We start from the raw sequence: 27,397 nt of genomic DNA on the forward strand, positions 1-27,397 counted from the left end.
AGCTCTAAAGCTGTTCCAAAAGCAGTAAATGTATCAAGCATTTCATAAAAAATAGAAATAAACACGTAATGAATATATCAATTATTGATTTAATCTGATTTTAAGTTTGCAGTGAAAGGGGTCAGCCCTAGTCATTGTAATTAAACATTATACAATGCCAAGCCCACATTGAGGCCCAATAAAAAAAATTGAATTGTCGGCCCGTTATCAAATTTGCTATTAATTTCTTTTGTTTAAAATTTTGTCAGCTCCTCTTCCTCTTCCTCTTCCTCCCATTGCTGCTGCCGCCGTAGAAGGGCGAGACTGAGGCCCTAGGCGAAGAAGCGGATTGCGTCAACGAGGAGAGAGACCTACATAGCTAGAATATAAGTACGGAGTATTATTGAGTTATGCTGCAGTTTTGATCCCTTCATTTCTGCTAATTATGTTTACGAAGAGAAAAATTGCCCGCGTTATGCAGCTAATTTGATTGTTGATTATTGTGTGAACAAATTTTGCATTGAGTTGAGCTAGAGCTCAAGCTTTAATTGATTTTCTTTTTGGCGTTATTTCCCCCCATTTTTCTTTGCTGGTATCCTCTGTTTCTCGAGCTTTTACCTCTGATGTTATGGTGAGAGTCCTTGTTTTGGTATGTTATGTTGTTAGCTTTATAAGTTATGATTTCATGTGTCACCTGTGGTTTTTGCGAGATATTTTATTTTGTTCTGGACGATTTCTTGGCATGTGTTTGAATGGAATGAATTTTTCATGAAAGACAATTTTGCGTTTAGAAATTAGCTTACCGACGAATCGTGTCGACTAAGAAATTTGGAAGGGACATTATTGAATTCATTTTTAGAGTTGAGTTAGCTATAAAATTGATTGTAAAATTCTTAAATGGGAGTGTATGTTTATGTTTAGCCCTTCGATTTGATCGAATCAAAGCTCCTATCATGAAAATTAGGAAAGTATGTGACGTTTTATGCTTGTTTTTCTCTACTAGGTAGTGGCTATAAAGATATAAAAAAAGTAGAGGGTTCAAGAAAATTAAAGGTTAAAGATGAAGGATTTGCTACCGTCAGCGATTAAAAACAAAGAGAAAAGATCGGAAGTTCATGCGAAGTTGAAGCACCAGAAGAAACTTGAAAAGAAGAAGAAGGCCAAGGTTCGTGAAGCTGCAGAGAAGCAAGCATTGGAGCTGGGGGAGGAGCCTCCTGCAAGGCCAGTCCCTCGGACCATTGAAAACACCCGTGAGCTTGATGAAACTGTTTGTAAGCCTGATGATGAAGAGCTATTTGCTGGAAACGATGCTGATGAATTCAGCTGCATATTGAAAGAAGAACGCACTCCTAAGGTGTTGATCACAACATCTCGCTTCCACTCCTCGGTATGTTTTCTGTAACAGCTTTTGTTGAACCATCCAATTTTCTGTATATGATACTGTAGGCTTGTGTGTTTTCCTTGTTAATGGTGGTTCGTACTATGATCTGCAGAGAGGGCCTGCATTTATTGACGAGCTCATATCTGTTATCCCCAATGCTCATTATCATAAAAGAGGAACTTATGACCTCAAAAAGGTATTCATGCTGTCATCATATATTCCTATTATTATCACTTTGTATTTTCCTAGTTAAAACTTAAAATGTGATTGAGTGATTCTAAATTTGTGTGTACAATTGTACATTTGATAGTTATTTGACTCTTCGTACTGTCATTATTCTATCAGATTGTTGAATATGCCAATAATAAAGATTTCACCTCTATCATAGTTGTTCATACCAACCGTCGGGAACCAGGTTAATCTTTACCCTCATCTTTACTGGTACAATAATAATTTAGCACTATGCTAGAAATTCATTAATATTTCAAATCTTTCCTGAAAAATAGTTTTAATAGATCAATGAAGCCGAAACTCTTATATTGTGTTTTGGAAAGTCAATTTTGTTTATAACTCTTATAAGCCAATGCAGATGCTTTACTAATTATTGGATTACCAAGTGGGCCTACTGCTCACTTCAAATTATCGAGGCTTGTTTTGCGGAAGGACATTAAGGTAGGATGATCATTTCCCTGTCGTCCAAGTACATTCTTAGATGGTCAGTGAATTGTTATATACTAACTCTTGGTCTTAATGGTTCAGTAGTATCACATTTTGCTAGTTCTTCAACTTAGAATCTTTGCCATCTCAGCCTTCTGATAAATTTTGTGTTTCCATTGTTTTGCTTCATGCATCACTGTGTTGGCTCTGATATCTATATTTCAGACGTAACAATGCATTTCCAATAATTTCTCAGAATCATGGAAATCCAACCAACCACCAGCCTGAGTTGGTTTTCAATAATTTCACAACACGCTTGGGACATCGTATAGGCAGGTAATTTTACTGTGACTTATTCAATATACTTTAAAAACACTCTAGGTGATAAAATATCATTGTTGATATTTGAACATGTAGCTTCTTTATATGTTGTAGTTATACATGTTACTCGATTTATTATTTGTTCTGAAGTCTGCGAGTGTGTTTCTCCTACTTCATTCTGGATCCAGAGACCAGATGTATCTATTTAGAATTGAATTACAGATTTTGCTATTGTTTATGTGGCGCAGGTTAATACAGTCACTGTTCCCACAAGACCCAAATTTCCGAGGACGGAGAGTCGTTACATTTCACAATCAGCGTGATTTCATATTCTTCCGCCATCACCGGTATGTACTCGTGCATGTATGATACTGCTCTGTATTTTCCTGTATGATGACATAAGTATCTTCTTTTTCCATATTGTTGCATGTAAAAGCTACATTTTTGAAACAAAAGAAACCAAAGAGCCTGAATCAAAAGGTAAAGGGAAAAACGAGGTGGCTAAAACTCAAGAGAAAGTTATTACCAGGCTTCAGGTTTGTCATTCCTATACGCTCGAGCATAAATAATTATCTTAATGCAACTCCATGTTTGCCTGATTAATCTACCTGTTCTTGCTTTTGACCATGGAAAATGAGTCTTCCTAATTTGTCGTGTTTAGGAATGTGGCCCTCGCTTCACGCTGAAGCTAATCAGTCTTCAGCATGGAACATTTGATACAAAGGGAGGTGAATATGAATGGACACACAAGGTAATCTTTTTATTTATTTGCTGACTTTGTGGCAAGGTTTACTCATTCGCCCCATCGACTCCAACCCATTTTCGTGAAAACGAGTGCTTACATTTTATCTCCCTTCTTTCCAATGGCAGCCTGAGATGGACACCAGTCGGAGAAGGTTTTTCTTGTGATGTCCTCCGGGGGGTGCGATTTTTGTAGCGAACTTAATTTTAGATGTGATTTTCTTGAGAATTTGTGCCTTCTTTCTGTGTTTCTTTTTGGCTCCAAATTTTCTTGCATTATGCAACTCGATGTACCTTTTGATGGAAGTGTATAAGAATTAGCAAAAGATTTGCTCAATGACAACAAAATCAATTTCTGTCCAACAGTGTGTCATATTATGACATAAGAACAAAATTAACATTATTTGCAAATATAGAAAGTTCTATAAACTTTTGACCTTTCTCTGATTTTTATACTATCAATTATTACGTTATTATATTGAAATCAAACCAGCCTCCATTTCAACCTATTATAAGTAGTTGAACATGTTTATCTATACAACCACAACCATATTTCTTGAAGTATTAAAACATTTCAAAGTCGCAAACATATAAAATTTCTAGTTGGATCACCAAACCCCACCTATTAATTCTACCTCAAATACTCAATAAATATACACATAACTTAGCCAAGCATACAATCACCGAATCTCTTAGATCATTCAAAGTAAAGGCAAAAGGAACATGGATCATCAAATTAGAGGCATGCAATATGCAATCAAGATTGCAATCATCTTTTCTCTCTTCATCTCCCAAAATCTTGCACAGGTGCAACAACAACAATGCATGAACGAGCTTCAGCCGTGCCTAAACTATCTCAGCGAAAAAAACCGGCCACCGGAAAGTTGCTGCCAGAATCTCGATTATGTTATTAAGTCAATGCCCGAGTGCCTGTGCGCTTTGATAAGCGTCCAGGGCGCCAATCAAGCTGAGCAAGCGGGCATCAACGTCACTGAGGCACAGACGCTGCCGGGAAGGTGCGGGCAACGTATTAACCCGTTAGGGTGCGTGACGGGCACGCCTGATACGAGAAATAGGAATACGATTCAAAGTTCTAGCAGCTTGAAATTAAGGTCCTGGAGTTTGGCTGTGTTTGTTGCTGCAATATTTGTAATTTTACTGGATTTGTAGTAGTATATTATCCGGTTCTTTGTGGTTGTGGTGTTGAAGTCTTGTATGTGTGCAAGATTAAATTAAGCTTTTAATTTCTGTTATGGGTGTATTGTATCATGTTTGAATTCATTCTTTTAACGAATAAACATTTCAGTAATGATATGGGTTGCTATACTAAATTATTTGAGTTTTTCTCATGATGCGTGGTTAACATTGAATGTCCGGGAAAAAAGTTACAATTAAAATCCAAATTGTAAAGTATATACACCTACCTTACCAGTTGGTGTCATGTAATCGTGTATGATACATGTGAAGGTTTTAAGGATTCAGATTGCCAAATGACGGTGTATATTTTCTTTAGGCTGTAAAAAATGTAAGTATGAGATACAAAAGTTATCCTGACATACTCATTTCACTGTGATAACATTTTTAGTATAATGTATTGATTAGTTAGTAAAATTAATAAATTAAGCTAGTGAGTATTCTAATGCGATCCTATTGTGATGATATTTTTAATATAATGTATTGATCAGTAAGTAAAATTAATAAATTAAACTAGTTAGCATCCTAATACGATCCTATTATGACTTGATTAGTTAGTAAAATTAATAAACGCAATCCTATAATTTGAACCGCACAATTTCAAAACCTCACGACTACGCCACGTGTCACCCACTTTTGACCAAAAACAGGAGGACAAGGGTATATAAGCTTTTTTATAAAAAAATCTCTCGATTAAATTGTTTTATAAGGTGCCATATATCAAACTTATTAAAGAAAAATGAATAGAATTCTAATGAAATCTGAATTGTATATATTCCGGCAATATTTTTGTGCAAAAATTTGTATCTGTACAGATCGAAAATCAGTATAAGCATCATCAACAATTGGTACATGCTCAATCTGTATGAAAAATACATAATTTCAATAAGATGAGTATACAAGTTCATACTGTTCATTATACCGACCCCTACTACAAATCCTAAATACAGCTCAGTATATATTGATTTCAGTAATTTTGCAGATTTCGCAGTCAGTCGCCCGCATCCTAAATCCAACGCCCAGATTCATTTGTGGGTATATAAGGGGGCGGTTTTAGATTAACGCGACCGCCTAAGGATATTACTATCATATACTATAACTGAAGAGAATTGAATTGGACGTGACCATCAGATCATCTAACCAAGCCGAGTATGTATGTGTATATTCTTGAGTTACAAGTTACAACTGTGGCTCCGCTTCTTTGTAGTTTACAATCTTCAGCTCAGCATCTGTATAGTCTAACCGAATTAGAGGCTTAGGGCGTTTCATATAGCCATAGGCTACCCTTTTAGATTTTCTGTAGCTTAGAGGCCGCTCTTCTATTACCGTCTTTGCCTTTCTCACACTAAACACACACAGACTTACAGGTTAGAGCTCATATACTGTATAACATGCTATTCACTGAGATTACACATTTACAAATATACTACTCCACTACTATAAAATTCACAGATAATGTAACACATTCACAATCATTAATCAGCTAATGGTTTTGGGTGGAGTATTAGACTTTGTGCTCTATAGTAGTATATAGAAATGAGATTAATAAGAATGAAATTAAATTAAGAAACGAGAACTCATGCATAAAATTCATTAATTTGAGATTAATATTTACACATATATAACCAGAAATCAAGTTATGTGATATTGCACATGACCTTTTATATGTTTATGTATCCTTAGTTTTTCACTCGCTCTTATATAATGTATAGTATTATTTAGGGATGTGATCCGTTGCTAACTAAAAGTTGCTAGTTTGCTAACCCATCAATGCAGTATATTAAAAATGTCAACATGATAATACTGAAATGTCAACACAAATATCAACGCATTTTAATGTGATCGTGTTCACATTTTTAGTACACTTGCGTTAATCAGTTAACAAGTTAGCAATTTAAGAAAAGTTAGCATTTTAAAGCACCCCTACTTTGTTTTATCCCTAAATATTGTTATCTACATTTTAAATACTATTATGAAATTCATAAAAAATCAGAGCTTCATTTTCTGTATATTCTGTAGCAATATTCTCTAACCTTTCAATGTTTACGAGCTCGTGTTCTTTGAGCTCGGCAATGCCGTCACAATCAATGCAACGAACTTGAAATCCATCATTTCCATAACTCCTTTGCTCCTCCTGCATCTCTCTGGCAGACTCCGCCAGAGACTCCGCACAGAGCTTGACCTCGACGAGCTCAAGCGTCGGAATCTCTCCAATATCATCCGGAATCCTACTCAGACGCCGGCAGTCACGGATGAATAAGGTCTTCAGCCTCGGGAAGTTGGGGTTCCACTCTGCAAGATTCGATCCGTCGATAAGCAGAGACTTCAGCCGAGGGAAATCTCCATCACAGACACTCCACTGTCGCCCCCAGAAATTTAACTTTATCAGTTTCAACACTTGCAAATTAGGCAACGGACCGACAATGCCAATGTAAGGCTCGTAACGGCCCCACCCGATCAGTGTCAACTTCTTCAGTGAGTCCGGAGCAACCAGGGTTGCGTCCCCGGAGTCGCTCCACTCGGTTTCCAGCTCCAGCTGCAGCTTCTCAAGGCGACACAGGTGTACGAGGTTGTGGAGGAGCAAGTCGCCTTTGCCACGGAAAAAGGTGAGGCACAGTTTTGTAAGGTTTGGGAACATGCTGAGCATGCTTATTGAGCACGTGAGGTTTTTCAATTTGCCAAGTGTTTGGAGATTTTGTAGAGAGAAAGTGGGATTATTGGCATTAGGAATGAGCAAGCAGCAACCAGAAATTATGAGATGCCTTAATTGAGGCATTTGCCAAATCTCATGTGGCAGAGGACGATACAGAGATACTTTGATGATCAATGCTTGAAGATTCTGAAGATTTGATATCGCTCTGGATAGTTGCTCATCGTAGCAGAAAGCTAGGTACCTCAGATGAAAGAGCTCGAAGAACTGATCAGGGATCAAACGAGACATAAATCGAACTTTTAGCACGTCTAGAATCCTGAGCAAGCTCAGGCTTCCGATAGAGGCGAGTTTAGTGTGTTGGAAGCACAAGATAGTACGGATGGTCGAGGCAAATGAGTGGACACCCGAACCAGAGATGCTGATCCTGCGGATGCGGTGACCCCTGCCCGTGATGTGCACGAAAAACTTCTGTTGGTGTGCTAGCTTGATGCACATTTCGTGTACCATATCATGAAGGCTGCAACTTTTGATTCTGCCATCAGACTTCCTCTTGGTGACCACGACGAGGCTCCTGTCGACAAGATCCTCCAGATACTGCTCTGCAGTGTCTTCGAATTCAACAAAGCCTTCAGCTACCCATAGCCTGATCAGGTCTGTGACTTTGATCTCGTGATCTTCGGGAAAGCCTGCCATGTACAAGAAACATGGCTTCAAATGAAGAGGCAGATGGTTGTAGCTCAAGGACAAAATCTTTTCTATCTGGCTGTCTCCAGTGGCAAGAGATGATTTTACATTACTTGCAATTTTGTCCCACACAGCCCGAGTCTTGCTCACTGTGGATAGGAGCCCTGCAACCACCACCACTGCAAGAGGCAGTCCTCCGCAGCTTCTTGCAATCTCCTTTCCGGCACTCTCCAGCTCAGGAGGAATGTGATCCAGGTGAGCGGAGAGTAGGCTCCAGCTCTGATCAGCATCCATCAACTTCATCTCGTGGAAAAGGGCAGAGGCATCAGCATCGGCATAAGCAGCCACATTTGCTAGCCTTGTCGTTAACATGATCCGACTTCCATTCTCGTTGTCGGGAAACAGAATTTTTGCATAATCCAACACCTCTATGCTCCATATATCATCCATCACAATGAGAAACCTCCTCCCTACTAGGATTTTGTGCACTTTTAGTGCCATTTCAGTATTGCTCATTTCAGGAATTTCCAACAGGGACTCGTTGCCCTCTTCAGATCTGTCTCTTGTGGATTCTTTCCTCCATTCCGCGTCGAATTCTTTCATAGAATCCAGCAGATCTGAAAGAATTGCTCTCTCGCTATGATCTTGTGATACTGTCACCCAAGCACGGATCTGAAAATGCTCCCTGATTAATGGATCGTCGTAGATAGTTCTAGCGAGAGTCGTTTTCCCAATACCTCCCATGCCAAATATTGGGAGGGTTTGGAGGTGTGGCGAATGGCTACAAAGGCGTGTCTTCATTCCTAACAAATCCTCATTCAATTCTACAACCATTTTCCATTATCCAGCATCTGCAACTAGTGATGATGATGATGAACTAGCCTCGATAGAATCATCAATTTGTGCGTCTTTGAATTTGATGCTATTTTTCATCTCTGCCGCCTCTTGGGCGATTGAATCCATTAGATTTCTTACTTTACGCAACTTGATTTCAAACTTGAATCTACTTAGTTGTGCAATCCAGTGTGTGTACCTGAGATTGTGACGAATTTGTTCCGTCATAAGCATTTCGATGATATCCTCGGCTTCCATTGCTGCATCTCTGATTCTGGATTCCAGATTCTCTGATTCGGCGGGAAAATCGTGGAGAAAAGCTAGGAATAAAAGAGCGTGTTTATCTAGTGATGCAATCTGTTTTGTTTGGTGGGGAGAAATGGAATATCTGCCGCCGGGATGGAGGATTTGAGTTATGGTTTTTTCAAGGGAAACAAGAGAAGAATAAGCCATTATGGTAATGAGATGAACTAGAAGGATTATGGAATTGCTACTGCATATTGGAAAGGGAAAGAGGAGAGAATTAGCGATGAAATGTTCGGCGGTGGGGTTGACCGATGACCATTACACGCTTTTATTTTTCCTCACTCGTCTTTTCAACACTTGACAAAACCTGTTACTTAAATTCAACAATTCTAATTTCATTACCATAAATTATTAAATTGCTAAAAGCCTAAAATGCTTATTAAAGATTGCTGAGCTCAGGCATATCCTGTTATCTCTTTGTTCGATTACATGTAAATCTCGTTCTGCATGATTATTGTAAAGTTGAATGCAAAACTGAATAAAGGAGGGAATAAACAAGTTGTAACTCAGTCATATAGTTATACTCACCTGGCTTTTGTTGACAACAGCAACAGAGTCAAGTTTGAAAGAGCATGTCAAAAATGCTTCACACTTACTTGAACATCTCCATCCCATCTTGCTTGTATCTTTTTTGCTGAGTCGAAAATAGATTGATTATGATCATCGATCTCAATCAGTTCAAGTGTTCGAAGCGTCCTAAAAGCAATTGGAATCTCAGACAAACACAGGCAACGAAGAAGCATTAGGCTCTTGAGCCTCGGAAAGTGGCTACTTCTAGCTCTCCAAAACCGCAGATTTGATTCGTCAATAAGCAGCAGTCTCAACTGACAAAATCCTCCCCATGTAGTTTCCCATTGCTCCCCATCGAAAGCATACTTCCTTAGTTTCAACACTTGAAGACTAGGCAACGAACCAACAATCTGCATATCACTCCAAGGAAGACGACACCCACTTAACGTTAACTTCTTCAGTGACAGAGGAAAAACAAGATTCAAACTCGGCCAGAATGATCGATGCGACTCCAATTTCAATTTCTCAATTTGAAGCAAACATGTAAGGTTGCCAAGATGACAGCCTTCCCCAAACTTCTCTTCAGAGTAGCGTATTCCCAGCTTTCGAATGTTTGGAATCATTTCCATCATCCTTTCACTACATATAAAGTCAGTTGCCAAAGAAAGTGTTTGCAAGTTTTCCAGAGGAAGAGCTGCTTCTTCAGGATGGGCCAAAGGAAGAAAGGAGAAGGCAATTAGATGTCTTAATTGCCTCAGCCTCCAAATCTCCACCGGCAAACGAACCTCAAATCGATAAATAATTAACGTTTGAAGATTCTTCAGCTTTGATATGGCTGGAGGAACAATATTAGTTGGAATGTTGGAAGCAAGGTAAGTTAGATAAATCAGATCAAACACTTGACTTGGCTCCCAATCCCAATAGTCGTTTCTACGCAAAACATGAAGAATCCTAAGCAAACTGAAATTCTTTACACAGCCTGAACGCCTATAACCTTTATGTGGGATGCAAATAATAGAACGCGTCCGTGAGCTATGCATAGAGTCCTTGAGATCTAGATCGGACCAAGTAGCACTTATGCGTCTATGATTTTTCATGACTCGTGGAAGAAAATGTCTTCTCAAGATAGGACTCGGTAAGTAATCCACAACTGGAAGAAGTAGCATTGCTCGTCCACTCTCTCTTATGCAAAAGTCCCGCACAACATCATGGAGTTTGCACCTTTTGATTTTTCCATCAAAGTTGGTGCTAGTGACCAAAACAAGACCTCTCTCGACAAGATCCTCCAGACAATTGTCCGCCTCTTCCTCTAACCTTTTAGACGCGTCTGAACATTGTATAAAGCCTTCAGCTACCCATAATTTGTTGAGTTCTGAGACACAAACCTCATAATCTTCTGGGAAGCCTCCCATGTACAAGAAACAAGCCTTTCGATGATGAGGCAAGTGGTTGTAACTCAAAGAGATTATAGTTTCCGGTCGTCCATCACTTTCTGCAATTTGCTTCCAAACCAGATAAGTCCTATCAATCTTGGATAAAATCCCTGCCACCACCACAACAGAAAGAGGCAACCCTCTGCATTGTGCTGCAATTTCTCTCCCAACTTGTTCCAATTCAGGAGCACAATGTTGATCTCCAATCACCTTCGCTCGCAACAAACTCCAACTATCATCCGCACTCAAGAAACGCACCGTATGAGAGGGACCAAATTGGCTAGCATATGCAGCCACATCTTGCAGCCTCGTGGTTAGAATGACCCGACTTCCATTATCATCATCGGGAAATAACTCCCTCACATCATCCCAAACTCTCGTACTCCACACGTCGTCCATTACAATCAAATACCTCTTACCCCTTAAGCATTGGTTAATTCTATCCTCCTTAGAGATCTTGCTCTCTACATCTAAAATTCCTTTCACAGAAGCTAGCAAATCTAAAGCAATACTTCCTACACTATAATCTTGCGAAACTGTCACCCAACCTTGAATATCAAAACACTCCATAATTGGTGGACTATTATAAACAAGTTTAGCAAGTGTAGTCTTACCGATACCTCCAGTTCCCACAATTGGGAGGACTTGCAGTTTGGTTGAAGAAGAACCAAAAGTCAGCTGCTTCATGATCCAAAACAGATCTTCATGACTACCAAGCACCACGTCTTTGCTTTTGGCTGCACGTCTCAACGATGAGCTGACAGCAGTAGAATTAAGCTTCTCGGCTACCGCATCTCCGGCGGTGGAATTCAGTTTCTCTGATGCTTCCTTCAGCTGGATCTCCAGCTCAGAAAAGCGCGATCTGAAATCTGATGGATTTATTTCACAGAGAAATAGATCGATTAGATTTTCTGCGGTATTTGCGATGTCTCTGATTTGGCTTTCCAAACTATTGGCTTTTCCGGGAGAGTTGTGAAGACACGATTGCAAGACGACGGCGTTTTCGCGGATGGATCTGATGATTTGTTGATGTAGAGGAAGAATAGTGGGAGTGTGATCGTGATTTAGGATTTGGTTTATGGTTTGTGCAAGTGAAACAACAGCAGCATAAGCCATTTCAGCCTTTAGGTATTCATAGACAATCAACCGTTGAGCTCGATTATTTCCAACTGATAAAAAAATCACGAGAAAATCGGATGTGTGGGGGACTCTACCACTACAATATCGAAAATGTACCCACTATGATATTTCTTCCATATATGGAAAAAACGCCAACAGCATTGGCGTGTTATTAAGGTAAAACGCCAACTAAACCGGCGTTTTACAATTTCTTATTGAATTAAATTTAAATACTATTTTATTATAAAAACGCCAAAGCCATTGGCGAGTTCATGGTTAAAACGCCATTGTTGGTGGCGTTTTTCACTTAAAACGCCAACGATGTTGGCGCCTTATCATTGACACAGATATCAGTCCAGTCTTTCTCCAAAATGACGAACCCTAATGCTTTACCCATCCCAAATGCGAAAAAACATTCAGCTGCGTGAAAACCTTGCCCGGGTTGACTCAATCGGCGATTTGAGAGAGAAGATTTTGATTTTGGTCTACCCTTCCACTCATTAGTCCTCCTATTCGGTTAGTATACATAATTTTTGACTAATATTTGATGGATTGTTATGATAGTATATATTATTGTGTAGTTAATTATAAAAATATTGTTGATGACACCAATTCACTCCTTGTTGATGCAATTGATGGAGGGAGGGCGAAATCACCGAGAAGCAGCAGTTGTCATTCAGCCAAAAAATGCCAATGACATCGGCGTTTCTAAATTTTAATTTTTTTTTAAACACGCCAACCGAGTCGGCGTCTATAAATAAAAATAACGTATTATTTTTTTTCCAATAATTGCTTATAAACGCCTTTGTCAGTGGCGTTTTTTACATAAACACGCCAACCAGAATGGCGGGTTATAATCCATAGTGTATTTTAATAAAATCAAAATTAAATTGTAAAACGCCGCTTTAGATGGCGTTTTCCATTAATAACACGCCAAAGCCGTTGGCGTTTTTCCCATAGATGGAAGAAATAACAAAGTGGGTACATTTTCGTTATTGTAGTAGTAGAGTGCCCCAGAGATCCGATTTTCTCCAAAAATCATGCGATCCAGAAGTTGTCCAGCTGCAAATCCGCCGTCAAGGCTCCCGACGTACCGAAAGTTACGGTATGACAAAAACCATACCGATACCGTACCGTAAGTTTCGGTATACCGGAGTTCGGTATATCGGAAATTCGGTATGACAGTTTTCCATACCGTTACCATACCGTATTATCGGTATACCGTACCGCATTTCGGTATACCGTACTTTTGCGGTATACCGAACTGCGATATGGCATTCCGATATACCGTTATACCGTGTTTTGCGGTACGGTATACCGTTATACCATGATACCGTGAAAAAATCTATTATATCCATAATATAAAAAAAAAAAAACTAGTTTTCAACTACTTCAAAAAATAGGGTTCCCAATTTTGATTCTTTTATTTTTTTTATAATAAAAATTCTTATTTTTAAAATTTAGTTTAAATATAACATATATATTTATATATTATATATATCAATCGGTATACCGGTATACCGCGGTATGGAAAATCTTATACCGTTACCGTACCGATCTCTATCGGTAAGGTATCATACCGTACCGAAAACTACGGTATACCGAAAAAACGGTATTTTCGGTATTTTTTCGGTACGGTAAGTCCGGTATTTCGGTATTTCGGTATAATTCCGCAGCCCTAGTTTTTCCCATAGATGGAAGAAATAATAAAGCGGGTAATTTTCGTTATTGTAGTAGTAGAGTGCCCCAGAGATCCGATTTTCTCCAAAAATCATGCGATCCAGAAGTTGTCCAGCTGCAAATCCGCCGTCAAGGCTCCCGCCGACGGTCAAAATCGATGCGATCGGTCTCGATCCTGATACCAGAGCAATCAAGGAGCGTCTCTTCTCAGATTCAAAGGAGCTCCAAATCATTCCGATCGTCGGCGCCGGCGGAATCGGTAAAACCACTCTCGCTCGAACTATTTATCAGGATCACTTAATCATAAGAAGTTATGATATTGTTGCTTGGGTTACAGTATCTCAGAATTATAGCTTTGGAGATATTTTTAAGAATTTGCTTGTTTCCATGAAAGAATTTGTGAGAGAAGATATTAAATCAGAACTGAGCAACCATGAAATTGCTGAAAAAGTGTATCAAACTTTATACTGTAGGAGGTATTTGATTGTGATAGATGATATGTGGAGTGAGAAGACTTGGGATGAAGTCAGAATCTATTTTCCTGATAATGTTAATGGAAGTCGAATCATTTTAACCACGAGGCTGGAGGATGTGGCTGCTTGTGCTGACTCTTCCAAGAATTTTCATCAGATGAAGTTCTTGAAGGGTGATGAGAGTTGGGATTTATTGAAGAAGCAAGTGTTCAAATCTGGAAATTATCCTCCCATTTTGGAGAAGATAGGAAGGAAGATTGCATTAACCTGTGGAGGATTGCCCCTTGCAATTGTTGTGATTGCAGGGATTTTATCTGAAGTGAGTCGAACCGAAGCCGATTGGGAACAAGTTGCAAACAACTTAAACTTAGCCACCACTGCACATGAGGAGAAGTATGCTGCAATCTTAGATTTGAGTTATACTCATTTGCCTCATCATTTGAGGAGCTGTTTCTTGTACATGGGAGCCTTTCCTGAAGATTACGAGATTCGATCTCAAAATTTGGTGAAGTTATGGGTAGCTGAGGGTTTTGTGCAATCTGAGGAAGTAGCAGAGGAGTTTCTGATGGATCTTGTCAAGAGAAATCTTGTTTTGGTGAAGAAGAGGAAGTCCAACGGCCGAATCAAAAGTTGCGGCCTTCATGATCTGTTGCGTGACTTGTGCTTAGTGAGAGCGGTGGAAGAGAACTTTCTTCTGTATTTCATGGGTAAGTTTGTTCTTCCTGAGATTTTCGAAGATCAAGTCCGCATTAGTGTATCGTATTCTGATAATCTTTTAGAGATAGACGGCTCAACCATCCAAACTATCATATGCTACCAAAGAAGTAAAATAGACTCATTGGAGAAGTTCAAATTGCTCAGCATTCTAGATATGGTGAAAGCTGATCTCCCTGTTCAAGTGTTTGAGCTTCTCCAGTTAAAACATTTGGCCCTCAGCTCCCCTACTGTGATTCCATCTTCAGTATTAAACCTTCAAAATCTCGAAACCTTGATTATCTATCCACGAGAACCATGTATGGTGACTTTACCGGATGAAATATGGAAGATGTCGCGTTTAAGGCATCTCATCGCCTCCTCATTTCACCCCTTACCCCATCCAGACGGTGAAACTCCTCCTTTACAAAACTTGCAAACGCTTTCACTTGTGACGAACTTTGTATGCAGTGAAAGGATGGTGGTAATGATTCCAAACATTAAGAAGTTGGGGATATGTTACTCAGATGAGAATCTTGATGGGGAATGGAATCTAGAAAATCTTCAATGTTTGGATCAACTTGAGAAATTGAAAATGGAGATACGCGGCGACTTCCCTTCAAGGCCATGTCTGAAACCTGGCTTTTATCCTGAGTTGCTGAAAAAGTTAACATTGAGTGGTTGGCGGCTTCCTTGGAAAGATCTGAGTACTGTTGGTTCGTTGCCTAATCTTCAAGTGCTGAAATTACAAAACTACGCTTGTGACGGAAGCGTTTGGGAAACAAGTGATGATGGATTCAAAGAGCTGGAGTTTCTTCTGGTTGATGAATCAAATCTTGAGGAATGGTCGACAGAGAGTAGCCACTTTCCAAAGCTCAAGAGTCTAGTATTTCAACGGTGTCCTTATCTTAGCGAGATTCCGGATGATATTGGATACATTCCGGCACTCGAACTGATTGAGGTTGATGGCCGGAACAAACATCTGGTGGAATCGGCTGAAAGGATACAAAAGGAACAAGAAACGGAGTATGAAAATTACAGCATTCGAGTTCGTTATTGATACTAGGATTTTCAAACTCTTCATGTATTTTACATGAGGGCCTTGTGAAGTTATGCTACTAATTATTGATATTTATATTTAAGTATAGAAAATAAATTGAGATATACTACTCCGGCCACGATTAAAAAACAAACTCACTTTGCACGAGTTTTAAAAATTTATTTTAACTTTGTAAAAAGAGTTGGTTAATGGAATGTGAGTGTCATGTATATAGTAGTACTTATTTTATAGTAGCAAAATATAAGTATTAATGACTAATGAGTTTGGATCCATTAACCAAAAATGAATAAATAAATATGTCTTTATTTATAAACATCCCAAAACATCCCAGATTTTAGTGGGTGATATGACTTTTAATACAAAATTAGTAAAGTATAAGAAAAAAAATGTTTATTTTTCAAAATTGAGGTAAAGTATCATGTATGATGTAATTTTCATTTTTCAAAACTTTTTTAAAACTAAAATTCCTTAAATATTTTTTTATATATAATAAGAAAGGGAATATATAAAGTTCATTGCTCTTCTCGGCCAATGCATGCAAACTGGTATATTAACAAATGTGGATTCTTGAAATATCAGACAATAAAATCGCTACTGCCAAGAACGAAGGATTGTAACTACGACTTCATTTAGCAATTAGAAAGAGCAAAAAATTGTAAGGATTGGTATTTTGCTTGAATATTCATCTTTGCATTTTGCCACTGTTATATTGAGTAGTGTGGTACTCCAGTAGTTGTGCATACAATATATTATCGACTTGATTTATTTTTACTTCTGCTTTGAGTTGTTTGTTTTCCATCTTTTCTTGATCTGATTTTGCTTCCTTCTAACTTGGTTGATTCTTATCAGATTCGTTAACAAGATAATCATCTTATCAGTCGAGCTATTCAAAAAGTAGTTAATAAATACCTGAATGATCCAACTTCCAAGGACAATCTATTACTTTTATCTGGTAAATAAATAGGATTATCGTAGTTGCTAACTTTGTTAATCGCGTTTAATAATATTATACTAATATAGTAGGAGTAATATAGAAACGGAATTCGGTAGAAATTATTGAGCTGTTTGAGTAGTGAATAGTGATATTTTGTGCTTTGTTTCGTATTCATTGACTTGAACGCTTTTGCTCTGTTCTTCTCACTCACACATACACTCTTCATCTTCCAAACCATTTGATAATCCTCGAACAAGTTTGATCATCAAAGCCTCCATTCGAGAAATCACAGCTCGAACAGTTTTCAACACTTCGGAAAACAACCCATCTGAAAAGCTTTCCACCACATTCTACCGATTGATCGAGTCAACTCTCACTCAAAAATCAAGCTCAAATTCAATCAAGTCAACCGTTAAACAGCCATGCGATCCAGTGCTTCTCCAGCTCCACCATCGCGCCTTGCACCGTCCGGAAAAATCGACGCGGTTGGCCTCGAGAACGACGTTGAGGCAATTATGAATTGGCTCCGTCGAGATGCGCACGAGCTCCTCTTCATCCCGATCGCCGGCGCAGGAGGAATCGGTAAAACAACCCTAGCTCGAAATGTTTATCACGATCCCTATTTCATCGATACCTATGATATTCGTGCTTGGGTTACAGTATCTCAGGAATATAGTTTCAGCGACATTTTCGCAAATCTGCTTGTTTCCATGAAAAAATTCGTTAGAGAAGACATTTCCAGCTTAACCAAAGAGGAAATTCCCTTAAAAGTTCACCAAACTTTAACGAATCGAAGATATTTTATCGTAATTGATGATATGTGGAGTACCAAGGCTTGGGATGAGATAAAGCCCTATTTCCCCAACAACAACAACACAAGTCGGATAATATTGACCACGAGGCTAGAGGATGTGGCTGAGTATGTTGTTTTTCCGGAGAAATTCCATCAGATGCAGTATTTGGAAGATGATCAGAGTTTGAGTCTGCTTAAGAAGGAGTTATGTAAAGGGGAATGTCGTCTTCCGATGATGGAAACGATGGAGGATATAGCAACAAGGATCACGAAGAGCTGCGGAGGGCTGCCCCTTGCGATTGTGGTGACTGCAGGACTTCTCTCGGAAGTCAGTGAGACGGAAGCTGACTGGGAGCAGATCGCCTTCACCTCGAATCTGGCCATCACTGCGGATGAGGACCAGTATACTGCGATCTTAGATTTGAGCTATACCAATTTGCCTCACCATTTGAGGCCTTGTTTCTTATACATGGGAGCCTTTCCGGAAGATTATGATATTCGAGTCTCGAAATTGGTGAAATTTTGGATAGCTGAGGACTTGGTTAAATCAATTGCACCCAAAACCCCTGAAGAGGTAGCAGAGGGGTGGCTGGAGGATTTGGTTAGGAGGAATCTTGTTTTGGTTACCAAGAGGAAGTCGAATGGCAGAATCAAGAGCTGTGGCCTTCATGATCTGTTGCGCGACTTGTGCCTTATGAGAGCCCTGGAAGACAATTTTCTTCTATGTTTTATGGGTTCGTTTTTTCTACCCGAAATCTTTGCAACTCAGCTTCGTATTAGTATATCTCATTCCAATATCCTTGCACACATTGACGGCTCAACCATTCATACTATTATATGCTACAGCCATAGTTCAGTAGACTCTTTGGAGAAATTTAGGTTGCTCAAGGTTTTGGATATGTTAAACTCAAAAATCCCAGCTCATGTGTTTGAGCTGATTGATCTTAGATTTCTTGCTTTTAGCTACTCCACTGTGAATCCCGCGTCGATACCAAGCCTCCAGTATCTCCAAACCTTGATTATTTATCCAAATAACTCTTCTGTGGTGGTTCAGTTGCCGGTTGAGATATGGAAGATGCCATGGTTAAGGCATCTCATCTCCCCCTCCTTACAACTCTTGCTCCACCCCGATGGAGCAACTCCTCCTTCCGAAAGCTTGCAAACGCTTTCACTTGCAGCCAACTTTGAATGTAATGAAAGGGTGGTGAAAATGATTCCTAATGTTAGGAAGTTGGGCGTATGTTACTCCGAAGAGAAGCTTGATGGGAGCTATCATCTAGAGAACCTTCAATGTTTGAATCGACTTGAGAAATTCAAAATGGAGATACGTAGTAGTCTCCCTTTCAGTCCACAGCTGAATTTTGTTCTTCCCGAGTCTCTCAGAAAGTTAACCTTGAGCGGTTGGCGGCATACTTGGGAAGATTTGAGTATTGTCGGTTCGTTGCCTAATCTTCAAGTGCTCAAACTGCGAAACTACGCCTGTGATGGAAAAATTTGGGAACCAATTGAGGGAGAATTCGAACAGCTGGAATTTCTTCTAATTGACGAATCAAATCTTGAGGAATGGTTGGCAGAAAGCAACCACTTTCCGAAACTCAAGAGTCTAGTGCTTAAAGGCTGTCCTTCTCTTAGTGTGATTCCAGAGGATATCGGATTCATTCCGACACTTGAATTGATTGAACTCGATGGGCAGAACAAATCTCTTGTGGAGTCGGCCAAAAGCATTCAAAAGGATCAAATGGAGAATGAAAATTACAGCATTCATATTCGTTATTGAAATGCTCTTTTACTTATCAGTTTCTGGAACACTATTTATATATTTGTAGCAGTATCTTGTGGCTTTCTGAATGTTGATGATTTTGGCAGACTAATGCTGTGTGATTTTGTCATGTAATGCATTACTGTGTGATTTTTTCATTTAATGCTTCTTGTTGTAGTTTGCTGTTGTCATCTTCTTTTTCATGTTTGACTTATCATAATGAAGGCATAAAACTCTTGGAATTGTTTAGGAATCTAAGGTGATGCATTAAGGAGAAGTTCGTCAATAAATTTCCATTCATAATGATGAGAATTTTCTGAGGGTTAGTGCAATAGATTTTAGGAGTAAATGAGGGGTATTAATAGCATACTACTTGTGAAATTTCCCTCCAAGTTTTAGGATCACTTCATGTAATTTTACCTCAAAGTTTTTGGGTCACATCTTTGTAAATAGTCCCTTTCCCATTGTTTGATCACGTCCAAAATGAAAGCAATGCAGATTCATTTCTTTAAAATAAAAGAGAAGTAATTAAAATAAAAGAGAAGTAATTAAAATAATTTTAGTGGATAGTGAAACTCTCATTATTAGTATTAGTATTTAAATGATTGTATAAGAGTGTCCACAATAAGGTGCAACTGTCACGCCACAGCCAAAAAAAACTTGTCCACCTAGTCAGCACAGCCACAAAAAATTCTTCTATCACATCAACACAAAATAAATTAAGAAAAAGAAAAACACATTTTTTACTGCCGCAACGGTCACAACGGCTCACAATAGGCCGCCGCGAGACCGCTGCCACCACCCCTCTTGCCACGGCGCCCCCCGTGGCACCGCGGCGGTGCTATTGTGGACATTTTTGTAAATAACCTGATGTATCGGGATAATAAATTAGGATAATTTTCCATAAAAAAATGTTCATATTTTGATAGAAAGGCCGTAAATGAAAAATGCATATATTTTTATCGGGGGAGGAAGCATTTAACAATTGAGTTTGTACTGTGACAAAAGATAAAGAATTTGAAACTAACACATCTAACAAGTGAACATGACAAATACAAAGTCAAATAATATATGGAACATTTAGTCTGATATGGATGGTGTACATACAATGAAAACAGAAGCTTGCACCAAGTAGCAACTTAATAAGTGCTCTTTGCACGCGACTGTCTGTTGTGTGACTCTTGTCCAACCTAATTAGATAAAAGTCGTTCAAAGTAAAACAAAAAGAAATTAATTATCTTTATATATTTCTCATTATTGATAAAAATATATTTGACTAAAAGTCTAAAATTAGTCCCTTACATTTTCCCAAAAAAATATTTTTGTCGTATATATTAAATGGGTTAACTTTTCATCTCAAACAATATATTTTGGTCCATATTTAACGGTTCTGTAAAAAAATAACAGTCACCTGCATCTTAAAGTCCAAAATTATTCGTATACTTTTGTACCAAAAACATATTTGGTCCTACACATTATTGTTAGGTTTTTTTCTAAAGTACTGTCCTATGTTTTGGTCTATATTTAACTCATCAATTTAGTCAAAATGCAGTTGACCGTTAACATCACTGCTCAATTGTTTGGATTCTTTCCATTTACAATGGTGAGAAATTTCTGAGGATTAGTGTATTAGCGCAATAAATTTATGAGTAAATGAAGGACATTAATAGCATACTTTTTTCCCTTCAAGGTTTGGATCACTTCATGTGATTTTTCCCTCCACGCTTCCGGATCACATCTTTGTAAATTTTCTCTGCTCACTTCTTGATCACTTCTAGCTGAAGTAATACAAATTCGTTTTTTAATCCAGTGCGATTAACTAATATCTTTAATTTAATCTATATTATTTTACCAATTTGATGCATGATTTGAATTAATCTATAAATTAGAATTTTTTAAATTTATTAAGTTGTTTTGAAGTACTATTTATTTACTTTCTTATTTAATTAGAATATGTATATGAAAAGTTACTAACCAATAATAATTGTTTGTTAGTTATATTCTTTGCTTCAATTAATTATATAGGAGTTTCTTTTAGTTTATTTCATTTCAAAGTTTTATTTTATTTATGTTTAGAATATACCTATGAAATAAATGCTCTTTATACGCGACTTTATGTAAATTACCTTCGTATCTAACCCCCCAATTAGATAAAAGTGAAGCGCCAAGGAAAGCAAAAGGAAATGATTTTATCTTAAAATATTTCTCTTTTTAAAGAGAAATAATTAAAGAATCCATCTCCCACGAACGACAAAACTTCCAAGAAAGAACCTTTCAACCAATTAACCCACTATAATAACACATTAACACTTCCTTCGACGCGTTACATACAATACATATAAATATATATAGGGACGTGTTGTTGATTAATTATACAAAGTCATACATAGTTATTATACACATTTACTAACAAAGAGAGAGAGAGAGAGAGGGAAATGGAGAAGAGTTACAACAACTATAGGGTGTTTGGATTTTACAACCGGAAATTCAAGATCAGCGAGCCCCACGCGCCGCCGGAGGTCACGGCGGCGTTCAAACAATACGCGGAGGGAGGGGCCCACATGAAGGCGGAGCAGCTGCACAAGTTCTTGCTGGAGTACCAAGGGTGCACCTCCGCCCACGCGGCGGAGATCATGGCGAAGGTGTTCCTCCCCCACCACAACGCCGCCGGCCTCACCCTCGATCAATTCTTCCATTTCGTCTTCAACTCTCATCTCAATGCTCCTATCAATTCTCAGGTTTTTTTGCTAATTTCTCTCTCTTTTTTTTTACTCCATTTCTTAAATGTTTGAATTGCACTATTGGTTGGTTACATTTTTGGGATTTGTGGAAAATTGAATTTACATAAAAATATAAGGATGTAGAGTCAACTGTTTAAATAGATTGGTTAATGTTGTTATTAGGTATGTGAGATATTATTAGGATATGCTTAATTTGGTCATCTTCTACTAATTTAAATGCTAAGTCGTGTACACGTTCGATGGAATCCAAGAAATGAAGTCCAGCAAATATTTTAAGCCGCCTATTTTCTCCTATAATACAAACTTTTAAACTTAACCACTGACCAATTTAACTGAAGCACAATTTTAAGAAAATTAAGTATAATGTGGAAACCTTACAGTTATTCAAGAATAAACTTAGTTTAAAACTAGTAAAATGTCTTGAAATATAATACTTCTTTCCGTCCCTTAAAAATAAAAACTTTTGAAACGACATGAATTTTAATGTAAAATTGATAAAGATTGAGATATAGAAAAAAATATGTTAATGAAAAATGGACCCCACCTTATTAGAGATAAAGACATTATAATAGAAAATTTCTATTTCTAAAGGACGGATCAAAAAAGAAAGAGTTTCTATTTTTTTGGACGGAGAGGATACATGAATAAAAATTCCATAACTAATCCATACCAAATTGGCATAGTAATTTGGTATACCTCACCAATAATTTCTTGCCAAATGAAAAAAAAAAAATCCACTTACCACGTTAATTAAACACTAACTCAATAAAACTAACTATACAAAATAGACATCCATTAATCAAAGACTGACGTTATAGTACTACTGTTAAATATGGAATACCATCGTATAATAGACGTGCAATATATATAGTAATCATGTCAAGAAAAAAAAACACATTACAACTCTTTCATAGTTGTACTATTTTAAGATTTTATTGGTGAAATCTTTTTTTCTTGTTTTATATCTATAGTATATACTATAACTTTATACAAATAAAATTTATGACTATAACTTATAAGTTTTTGTTAGCATTAATCAATTATAATTTTCAATATTTTCTTATTCATGTAAAAAATCAAAAAGTTCATTGGAAATTTACAAGAAAATATTAAAAATTATAAATAATTTTCATTATTTTCTTATTACCATGTAAACAATTAAGAAATAATTGAAATTATACACGAAAATATTAAAAACTATAATTGGTTACTTAATATGATAACAAAATATAAGCTATAGTCATAATTTTGAATAAAGTTTCCATATAATATAAATACAAAACAAGAAAAAAAAAGGCTCACCAATTATAAAGTATCAAAATAGTACTATCAAAGAGATATAATATATTTTTCTTTCTTGACATGAAAAGTATTGTAATATAATTACTTTTTTATGTGTAAAATAATATACATCTATGTAGTATATTACACGCCTTGATGGCAATTTCCATATTCAATAGTAGCAATGCTACTTTCTATAATTAATGGATGTCTATTTAGTTTTATTGAATTGGTGCTTAATTGACGTGTCATGCATGTGGACCTTTTTTTTTCATTTGCTAGGGAGTGTATATCAACTTGGTATGAAAGAATCATGGAATTTTTATTCGGGTATATATGTTACTAGAATATTTCAATGTAGTAGCATGAGTATTATTTACTGCACTACTACTTATACAATGAGAAATAGGGTACGTTACATTTTAAAACATTCAAACAATATTTCAACCTTTTATTTTTAGGCTTTTAGCCATAAGCCCCTAAACCTCACGAAAATAAATTCTTAATTCTCAAATTTAAAAATAATTTTATAAATTACTCCATGTTCTAACATAAAATACCTCTGAAAAGTTTAAAATTATTGGAGGAACATGGACCCCACTCCACTGACATTTTGAATACTTTACTTTAGAATGGCTTTTATAACGTACGAGTTTAAACTTTTGGTAGCTTTAATTTTGTAGATGAATGGTAACCGAATAGTTATTAAATTCTCAGTTTTCATAAATTGCATTTTAAATTTTGATTTTGTGGTTAAAATAAATACATGATATATGATGTTTATATTACTGTCTCAATCCATGCACAATTTTTTTAACTATATTCTGTTTGCATTCACATTTTTCATCAAATATGGCTATTATTACTTCACACTCATAAAAGTTACTGTATAGCAATTGAGCTACTAAACTTATGTTTATGTAAATTCCATTAAAAAGGCATTTTTCATAAAAAGTAGGAGTAGTATATAAGTTTTGTGACACACAATATGTCGAAACACTAGAAAGAAAAGTGGTGCATGGCTATATAATGATCCTGTATCCTGCATAAGCTCAACCAACTTACTACCAAAAATCTTTATCAACAATCAATTAATTAGCTCAACTCAAGGGCTTGATATTTGTATTTAGTAGTAGTAATAATCACATCAATTTTAGTAGTTTTCCTAAAACAAAACAAAACAATAGCACATAAGATAAATAATCTGGTGAGTTTACTGATTGCATCTATTGTGTTTGGTTGAGAAATTAAAGCATAGATTTAGCTTAACAAATTGTGAAAAATTCCTTCAGGTGCACCATGACATGAGTGCTCCAATGCAACATTATTTCATATATACAGGCCACAATTCCTACTTAATCGGAAACCAGTTGAACAGCGAGTGTAGCGAAGTCCCCATCATCCACGCTCTCGAAAATGGTGTTCGAGGCATTGAGTTAGATCTATGGCCCAATTCCGCCAAAGACAACATTCAAGTTTATCACGGAAAGTATGTTTTCCTGCACTTATATATTGCTTGCACATTTACTAATTCCCCGAACCCAACAGCTTACTGTGACTTGCAGAACACTGACTCCTCCCGTGCCATTGATGAGATGCTTAGAGTCGATCAAAAAGCACGCGTTCATTAAATCTCCGTACCCTGTCATAATCACTCTAGAAGATCACCTTCCTCCACATCTTCAAGCTAAAGTTGCAGAGGTAACAAATTAACTCTCTCTGTTATGGAAACATCATAACATCATTTTAAAGACTGTAAAAGTCAATTTTGGTCCTACATATATGACCAAAATACGAATTTGGTAAAAAAACATTCACTTTTTGAAAAACAGGTCCATAACTAATGAAAGTGTGGACGAAGTAGTCATTTTTTTTCCGATTTTGTCAAAAAACTAATGGTCAATGCTAATTGCACAGTGGCATGACCGTTAGCTTTTTTACGGAACCGTCAAAAAAGGACACTGCGACAAGGATTTCATTTGTTATGGACCTGTTTTTCAAAAGATGAATGTTTTAGACCAGATTCGTATTTTGGTCATATGTTTAGGACCAGAATTGACCTTTACTCTTTTAAAGATTCACATGTTTTATTAATTGTGCAGATGGTTACTCGTGTTTTTGGAGATATGCTTTATTGTCCCGAGTCAGATAGCTTGGAAGCGTTTCCATCGCCTAACGACTTGAAGCACAAGATCATACTCTCTACCAAGCCACCAAAAGAGTACCTTGCCGATAACAATTTAGACCTATCTAATTCACCTCTGCCCGAAAAATATATGTCTGAGGTAAAAATATTTATTTCTAGACATGCTAGTGTTGAATGTGGTTACAATGAAACTTTATATCTCAGAGTGACGACGAAGAAGGCGAGGAAGTGCAAGAGAAGCTGAGGAGTAGGGCTGCGCCCGAATATAAACGTCTCATAGGCATTCGCGCAGGGAGTGCGAAGAAGGGATTGAGGCAGGCTCTAAGAGATGGAAGCAACAATGTTAGTAGGCTTAGTTTGAGTGAACAGAGGCTGGAAAAGGCTGCTGATTTATATGGAACAGATGTCGTAAGGTAGTCATGTAATATACTACTCTCGATGTCCCACTGTAGTAGAGACATTTCGTTTTGAGCACTCATTTTGAAAAAATGATACTAATAAATAGTTAAAATACTGAGACAGTATTGCAAAGAGAATAATACTCTCTATGCACTTTAACTATTTATTAGTGTCATTTTTTCATAACGATTGCTCAAAACGAAATGCCTTTAGTGAGACGAAGGGAGTATATAATTGTAAATTAGATTTATGATAATGGTTGATTTTGTAGATTCACACAGAGGAATATAATGAGGATATATCCAAAGGGAACGAGAGTAACCTCATCTAACTATAAGCCAATGATAGGGTGGATGCATGGAGCTCAGATGGTTGCCTTTAACATGCAGGTAGGTTTATTTTTCAAATTAATTGAGCTTAATTTGTAACATTAATTTGATGGGTATATATGATTATATGATGTATAGGGGCATGGAAAATCGCTTCAGATTATGAAGGGGCTGTTTAGTTCGAATGGAGGCTGTGGGTATGTGAAGAAGCCTGAGTTTCTTATGAAGAAAGGTGTAAACAATGAGGTTTTCGACCCCAAACTAACATTGCCTGTCAAGATGATTTTAAAGGTGAGTTAGGATGACATCATTTTTAAAAATAATACTGCCCCCTCTGTTCATGAATAAAGTATGCACTTTGCTATTTTGGGACGTCCACAAATAATAAAGCATCTACATTAATATTTATTTTTAGACTTAGTTTTTTCACCCATTTATATATAGTTCAAAAAAATTCTTAAACCATATGTCGAGTCAAAAAGCGTCTTTGCAAAGAGTATTTCATTATTTGATCTGCGGTAGCGCAGGTAAGTGTATACATGGGAGACGGGTGGCGACATGATTTCAGCCGCACGCACTTTGACACATATTCACCACCTGATTTCTACACCAAGGTAAAGCAACAATTAGACAGATACTTACCTACATAAATAAAAAGATACAAATTGATAAGTTAGATAACTCATCTATCTTGAAGTTATATAAAAAAATGACTTAATATGTATATTCTTGTTTATTTATCTTTCAACCAAACTGCTGCTTTAGGTGCACATAATCGGGGTGGGAGCGGATAGTGCAAAGGAGAAGACGGATGTTAAGAAAGACGAGTGGATCCCGTATTGGAACGAAGAGTTTACGTTTGGATTGAGAATTCCGGAGCTAGCGGTGTTGAGGATTGAAGTAAGGGATCATGATACATCTGAAAAGGGTGATTTTGGGGGCCAAACTTGCTTGCCGGTGTCGGAGCTAAGGCAAGGGATACGTGCAGTTCCTCTCTACGATAGGAAGGGTCTCAAATACAACTCTGTCAAACTCCTTATGCGCTTTCAGTTTCACTATAATTCTTCTCTTTGATTAACACACGCCTCAAATTTTCTAAATTCTGTCCGATATCTCTTTTTTCTCTTTCCTTGTAACAAACTGACTACATTCATTCTGTCCCGTTATAAGCAAAGAGTTTCTTTTGTGCAAATAGAAATTTAAAAAATTGATGTTTAAAGAGTTAATAAAAAGAGAATAAAATATGAAAGAAAATAAAGCAGAAGAATGATGATAGAATAAAAAAGATTAGAAAATA

The 27,397-nt window shown here is 37.2% G+C and overlaps 6 protein-coding genes and 1 pseudogene across 9 annotated transcripts; 5 read left to right on the plus strand and 2 right to left on the minus strand.

Moving 5' to 3' along the window:
- Nucleotides 1-255: 255 nt before the first annotated feature.
- On the plus strand, nt 256-3,442 carry LOC125211621 (ribosome production factor 1-like). The gene is made up of 10 exons (XM_048111497.1): nt 256-369; nt 983-1,366; nt 1,473-1,556; nt 1,706-1,775; nt 1,950-2,032; nt 2,274-2,353; nt 2,587-2,685; nt 2,775-2,874; nt 3,000-3,089; nt 3,209-3,442. The coding sequence occupies exons 2-10, from the start codon at nt 1,040-1,042 to the stop codon at nt 3,245-3,247; spliced, it is 972 nt and encodes a 323-aa protein (XP_047967454.1). The 5' UTR covers nt 256-369; nt 983-1,039; the 3' UTR covers nt 3,248-3,442.
- A 250-nt stretch (nt 3,443-3,692) lies between these two features.
- Nucleotides 3,693-4,393, plus strand: LOC125216975 (non-specific lipid transfer protein GPI-anchored 30-like). The gene has a single exon (XM_048118778.1). It carries the CDS (start codon nt 3,803-3,805, stop codon nt 4,247-4,249), a length of 447 nt encoding a protein of 148 aa, XP_047974735.1. The 5' UTR covers nt 3,693-3,802; the 3' UTR covers nt 4,250-4,393.
- A 742-nt stretch (nt 4,394-5,135) lies between these two features.
- Nucleotides 5,136-8,764, minus strand: LOC125214394 (putative late blight resistance protein homolog R1B-16). 2 transcript variants are annotated; one of them, XM_048115399.1, is made up of 3 exons: nt 8,644-8,764; nt 6,307-8,545; nt 5,136-5,618 (listed from the first exon to the last, which is right to left on the minus strand). In XM_048115399.1, the coding sequence occupies exons 2-3, from the start codon at nt 8,442-8,444 to the stop codon at nt 5,453-5,455; spliced, it is 2,304 nt and encodes a 767-aa protein (XP_047971356.1). In that variant the 5' UTR covers nt 8,445-8,545; nt 8,644-8,764; the 3' UTR covers nt 5,136-5,452. The 2 variants fall into 2 exon arrangements, with proteins under 2 accessions (XP_047971356.1, XP_047971355.1); XM_048115398.1 differs by having other exon boundaries at nt 6,307-8,552; nt 8,644-8,746.
- Nucleotides 8,765-8,928: 164 nt separating this feature from the next.
- On the minus strand, nt 8,929-11,898 carry LOC125214392 (putative late blight resistance protein homolog R1A-4). Of its 2 annotated transcripts, none has more exons than XM_048115396.1 (2): nt 9,279-11,898; nt 8,929-9,063 (listed from the first exon to the last, which is right to left on the minus strand). In XM_048115396.1, the coding sequence occupies exon 1, from the start codon at nt 11,807-11,809 to the stop codon at nt 9,326-9,328; it is 2,484 nt and encodes an 827-aa protein (XP_047971353.1). In that variant the 5' UTR covers nt 11,810-11,898; the 3' UTR covers nt 8,929-9,063; nt 9,279-9,325. The 2 variants fall into 2 exon arrangements, with proteins under 2 accessions (XP_047971353.1, XP_047971354.1); XM_048115397.1 differs by having other exon boundaries at nt 8,988-9,057.
- Nucleotides 11,899-12,783: 885 nt separating this feature from the next.
- On the plus strand, nt 12,784-15,822 carry LOC125212007 (putative late blight resistance protein homolog R1B-16). 2 transcript variants are annotated; one of them, XM_048112007.1, is made up of 2 exons: nt 12,784-12,893; nt 13,627-15,822. In XM_048112007.1, exons 1-2 carry the CDS (start codon nt 12,853-12,855, stop codon nt 15,716-15,718), a joined length of 2,133 nt encoding a protein of 710 aa, XP_047967964.1. In that variant the 5' UTR covers nt 12,784-12,852; the 3' UTR covers nt 15,719-15,822. The 2 variants fall into 2 exon arrangements, with proteins under 2 accessions (XP_047967964.1, XP_047967965.1); XM_048112008.1 differs by lacking the exon at nt 12,784-12,893 and having other exon boundaries at nt 13,620-13,751; nt 13,966-15,822.
- Nucleotides 15,823-16,825: 1,003 nt separating this feature from the next.
- Nucleotides 16,826-19,381, plus strand: LOC125212669 (putative late blight resistance protein homolog R1B-14). The gene is made up of 2 exons (XM_048112898.1): nt 16,826-17,234; nt 17,313-19,381. Exons 1-2 carry the CDS (start codon nt 17,075-17,077, stop codon nt 19,220-19,222), a joined length of 2,070 nt encoding a protein of 689 aa, XP_047968855.1. The 5' UTR covers nt 16,826-17,074; the 3' UTR covers nt 19,223-19,381.
- Nucleotides 19,382-21,597: 2,216 nt separating this feature from the next.
- Nucleotides 21,598-27,274, plus strand: LOC125210757 (annotated as a pseudogene).
- Nucleotides 27,275-27,397: the final 123 nt, after the last annotated feature.

Source organism: Salvia hispanica, chromosome 3, assembly GCF_023119035.1.
Source record: "Salvia hispanica cultivar TCC Black 2014 chromosome 3, UniMelb_Shisp_WGS_1.0, whole genome shotgun sequence".
Classification (NCBI taxonomy): Eukaryota; Viridiplantae; Streptophyta; class Magnoliopsida; order Lamiales; family Lamiaceae; genus Salvia; species Salvia hispanica.

Bases quoted from the DNA above. Each gene is read 5' to 3' on its own strand.
- LOC125211621 (XM_048111497.1), top strand. From the start codon at position 1,040: ATGAAGGATTTGCTACCGTCAGCGATTAAAAACAAAGAGAAAAGATCG. The intron at 2,354-2,586 runs GTAATTTTACTG...TATGTGGCGCAG, and splicing joins TTGGGACATCGTATAGGCAG to GTTAATACAGTCACTGTTCC. The intron at 2,686-2,774 runs GTATGTACTCGT...TGCATGTAAAAG, and splicing joins ATATTCTTCCGCCATCACCG to CTACATTTTTGAAACAAAAG.
- LOC125216975 (XM_048118778.1), top strand. From the start codon at position 3,803: ATGGATCATCAAATTAGAGGCATGCAATATGCAATCAAGATTGCAATC.
- LOC125214394 (XM_048115399.1), bottom strand. From the start codon at position 8,444: ATGGTTGTAGAATTGAATGAGGATTTGTTAGGAATGAAGACACGCCTT. The intron at 5,619-6,306 runs GTTAGAGAATAT...GTGTGTGTTTAG, and splicing joins GAGCTCGTAAACATTGAAAG to TGTGAGAAAGGCAAAGACGG.
- LOC125214392 (XM_048115396.1), bottom strand. From the start codon at position 11,809: ATGGCTTATGCTGCTGTTGTTTCACTTGCACAAACCATAAACCAAATC.
- LOC125212007 (XM_048112007.1), top strand. From the start codon at position 12,853: ATGCGATCCAGAAGTTGTCCAGCTGCAAATCCGCCGTCAAG. The intron at 12,894-13,626 runs GCTCCCGACGTA...TCCGCCGTCAAG, and splicing joins GCTGCAAATCCGCCGTCAAG to GCTCCCGCCGACGGTCAAAA.
- LOC125212669 (XM_048112898.1), top strand. From the start codon at position 17,075: ATGCGATCCAGTGCTTCTCCAGCTCCACCATCGCGCCTTGCACCGTCC. The intron at 17,235-17,312 runs GTAAAACAACCC...CTTGGGTTACAG, and splicing joins CGCCGGCGCAGGAGGAATCG to TATCTCAGGAATATAGTTTC.